This window comes from Nanorana parkeri, unplaced genomic scaffold (genome assembly GCF_000935625.1).
Source record: "Nanorana parkeri isolate BGI_ZX_2015 unplaced genomic scaffold, ASM93562v1 scaffold912, whole genome shotgun sequence".
Classification (NCBI taxonomy): Eukaryota; Metazoa; Chordata; class Amphibia; order Anura; family Dicroglossidae; genus Nanorana; species Nanorana parkeri.
This window is the reverse complement of record NW_017307180.1, coordinates 301605-305619: the sequence shown is the minus strand read 5'-3', so window position 1 is coordinate 305619 and position 4015 is coordinate 301605. Positions and strand designations below refer to the sequence as shown.

Here is a 4015-nt window from a genome sequence, read left to right as displayed (position 1 = left end):
TGGTCATCAGCACTTCCAGCTCTTACTTCTTCCAAAACACATATCAGTAGTGAAACAAGATCCAAACTACTGAAATAAACACTGACACATTCGCTGCACTGCTCCAACTATTGGCAGATGTCACCTAACTCTACAGAACCACAGCAGCAACGCTTACTCCTATTATGATCACATGAGACAAGAACTTGGAATACAGAAAATACAATCAGCATTCAAAATAGAGATTTTGATACAATCACATCATTGATCAGTAATGAAGACAAAAAGTTGCATCATCTAGGCATATTGGATTAACACAAGTGGCATCATCTATATACAACATTAGATTAATAAGTGGCATCATGTATGCAAATTTGATTATTTTTTTTCAAGTATGAGTAATAAGCGTCATGATCTACATATATTTGATTAATACAAGTGCCATGATCTAGACATATCTGATTTAATACAAGTATGATTATTAAGTGGCATGATCAAGACATATTTGATTATTACAAGTATGATTAATAAGTGCCCCGGTCTAGATCTATTTGATTAATACAAGTGTCATGAACTAGATATAGTTGATAAATACAAGATCCCCCATCTAGATCTATTTAATACAAGTGTCATGATCTAGATCTATTTGATTAATACAAGTGTCATGATCTAGATATAGTTGACTAAAGCAAGTGTCATGATCTAGACCTATTTGATTAATACAAGTGTCATGATCTAGATCTATTTGATTAATACAAGTGTCATGATCTAGATCTATTTGATTAATACAAGTGTCATGATCTAGATATAGTTGACTAATACAAGTGTCATGATCTAGAGCTATTTAATATAAGTGTCATGATCTAGAGCTATTTGATTCATACATGTATGATTAATAAGTGTCATGATGTAGACATATGTGATTGCCACAAGTCAGACTGTTTTGGGAGACAGCCCGTGTCAGATGGAAATGCATGTTGTCATAAGAAATGGAATAGTCACAGACCTGAGTAGAAGCTGCAGAGCAGTAGGAAAGGGTTTCGTGTGCCTTATAGAGAATCCCCTGTCTGTGCCTTTCTCACACATACACACACTCACACACACACACACACATCCACAGCCTCCCTCGGCTGCTCTATGCAGTTCTCAGGAAATGAATGGGGGCACACAGAGAACTGTTGTACTTGCAAATGACTTACCGGGATCACATGATCTGCTAAATCTAGGGTGGGCCGGTGGGTGGAGGCTTTCATAAACAGGAGAGGACAATATACTGGGAGTCTTAGCAGCGTGCATCGAGTTACACGGGGGCCCCGAGAAGGGGGATGCACACGGTCCATGGAGCTGTCACTGTCATCGCGTTTGATTCTTTGCAGGCCGGACGATCGGGTGACAGTTTCTTCTTGATCAGGGTCATCCGGGCCGATCAGCCGATCTGTCGGTGGCACTGGATTCCGGTGACAGCTGATGATCGGAGATGGCAGGGCAGGGGGCGATGCTGCTGTCCGGAATCCCCTTTCCTTGCCGGTGAAACCCTCCCTGCTCCCACCCTAAGGAGTACGAGCTACACCCACTGCCTGCCCGTGTACACCGCCTGGAGATGTCAAGGCTCAGCTCTCTTACCCTTCAATATAACGCTCTTCCTCATCTCATTTCACCAATTACATTGTACATTCATTCATCCATATCTGTACATTATGAAGATAGAGAGGAAATATACTATACACTTATATCATAAACCAGGGCAGGCAGCAATAGTGACAGGACAGATATTGATGGGGAAAGAACACATAGTAATGGTGATACAACAGTACAGATAGCAATAAAAATAGAACAGATAGTGATGGGGATAGAACACATAGTAATGGTAATAGAACACATAGTAATGGTAATAGAACAGTACAGATAGCAATGAAAATAGAACAGATAGTAATGGGGACAGAACAGATAGTAATGGTGATACAACAGCACACATAGTAATAGGGATAGCACAGTACAGATAGTAACGCTGATAGAACACATAGTAATGGGGACAGAACAGATCGTAATGGTGATACAACAGTACACATAGTAATAGGGATAGCACAGTACAGCTAGCAATGCTGATAGAATACTTAGTAATGGGGACAGAAGAGATAGTAATGGTGATAGAACACATAGTAATGGTGATAACACAGGTAGTAGTTGTGATAAAACAGTACACATAGTAATGGTGATAGAACAGTAGTAATGATAGAACAGATAGTGATAGAACACATAGTAATGGTGATAAAACGCATAGTAATGCTGATAGAACAGATAGTAAAGGTGATAGAACACATAGTAATGGTGATAAAACACACAGTAATGGGTACAGAACAGATAGTAAAGGTGATAGAACACATAGTAATGGTGATAGAACAGATATTAATGGTGATAAAACACATAGTAATGGTGATAGAACAGATAGAAAGGGTGATAAAATAGATCGTAAATGATAGAACACATAGTAACAGGGATAGAACACATAATAATGGTGACAGAACAGTACGGATAGTAATGGTGATAGAACAGTACACATAGTAATAGTGATAGAACAGTACACATAGTAATGGTGATAGAACAGTACACATAGTAATGGTGATAGAACAGTACACATAGTAATGGTGATAGAACAGTACACATAGTAATGGTGATAGAACAGTACACATAGTAATGATGATAGAACAGTACACATAGTAATGATGATAGAACAGTACACATAGTAATGATGATAGAACAGTACAGATAGTAATGGTGATAGAACAGTACAGATAGTAATGGTGATAGAACACATAGTAATGGTGATAGAAAAGTACACATAGTAATGATGATAGAACAGTACAGATAGTAATGGTGATAGAACAGTACAGATAGTAATGATGATAGAGCAGTACAGATGGTAATGGTGATAGAACAGTACACATAGTAATGGTGATAGAACAGTACACATAGTAATGGCGATGGAACAGTACACATAGTAATGGTGATGGAACAGTACACATAGTAATGGTGATTGAACAGTACAGATAGCAATGGTGACGTGCAATGTGCAGTAAAACATGGTAGATGTTGCCACTGTCAATGGTAGTAACATGGAAATATGAATTCTGGCTGCTACATGTTAGGTCTCAATCAGTTATGAGCTCAGATGCTCATAACAGCATAGCTCTGAACTGTCCCTCTATTGGAACCAGATCCATGTGTTCCATTTTCCTCCTCACTTGTCCCTCATTTGGAACCAACTCCCCCGGTCGCTCTTTTATCCTTAAGCTAGCCATACACCTATAGATTATCTGCAGAATTTCTATGGTCAGATGGAAAAAGTGCAACAGATTCCTCCATCTACGCTTAACTGTGTGGATGGAGAAATCTCCCACTGGGCCAAGTATCAGTATCTTGCTAGTCAGCCCCGCTCACTCTTAATATACTTGAACAATGCCTGCATCCAATCAGATTGGTCAGGTATTTTGACAGCCATCGGGGCCAACTAGCAAGATACTGAAGCTTGGCCCAGCGGGAGATTCCTCCACCCACATAGTTTATTTTATCCAGGTCCTTCTGCAATGTTACACTATCTTGGTCTGTTTCTATTACCCTCCCAATTTTGGTATCGTCAGCAAACACTGAGATATCGCTGTGTACTCCGTCCCCGATGTCGTTAATAAACAGGTTGAAAAGCATGGGTCCCAGCACAGAACCTTGAGGCACACCGCTAATGACACTAGCCCAGTCTGAAAGGGCGCCATTTATTGAGTTGTCCCTTTTTTTCTTCTCAGTTGACCCTCTTTTGGAACTGAGTCCCTCTGTGCCTTTTTCCTCCTCATTATTCCTCTTTTTGGTCCTGTGCATAGATCTCCATAAAATGTATTATTTAACGATAAAAAAGAGTTTTCCTACACCAAACCTTTTATCTAACACTTAAATGATTACGCTTTTTATTTTGAAAAATGAAAATAAAGGGAAAATAGTGATGGAAAAAAGCAGTTTTTGGGTAAACCAGTCTTTTTTTGCACAT

General features: G+C 39.3%; 1 protein-coding gene across 1 annotated transcript in view; it reads right to left on the bottom strand.

Annotated features, from left to right (window-relative positions):
* The window catches only part of KLF12 (Kruppel like factor 12), a 168060-nt gene extending 166974 nt beyond the window's left edge, over window positions 1-1086 (bottom strand). Inside the window, exon 1 of the mRNA XM_018566065.1 lies at window positions 986-1086. Coding sequence (XP_018421567.1) covers window positions 986-1065 — 80 coding nt within the window. The 5' untranslated portion in view covers window positions 1066-1086. The remainder of the gene's footprint in view (window positions 1-985) is intronic.
* Between the last annotated feature and the right edge of the window lie 2929 nt (window positions 1087-4015).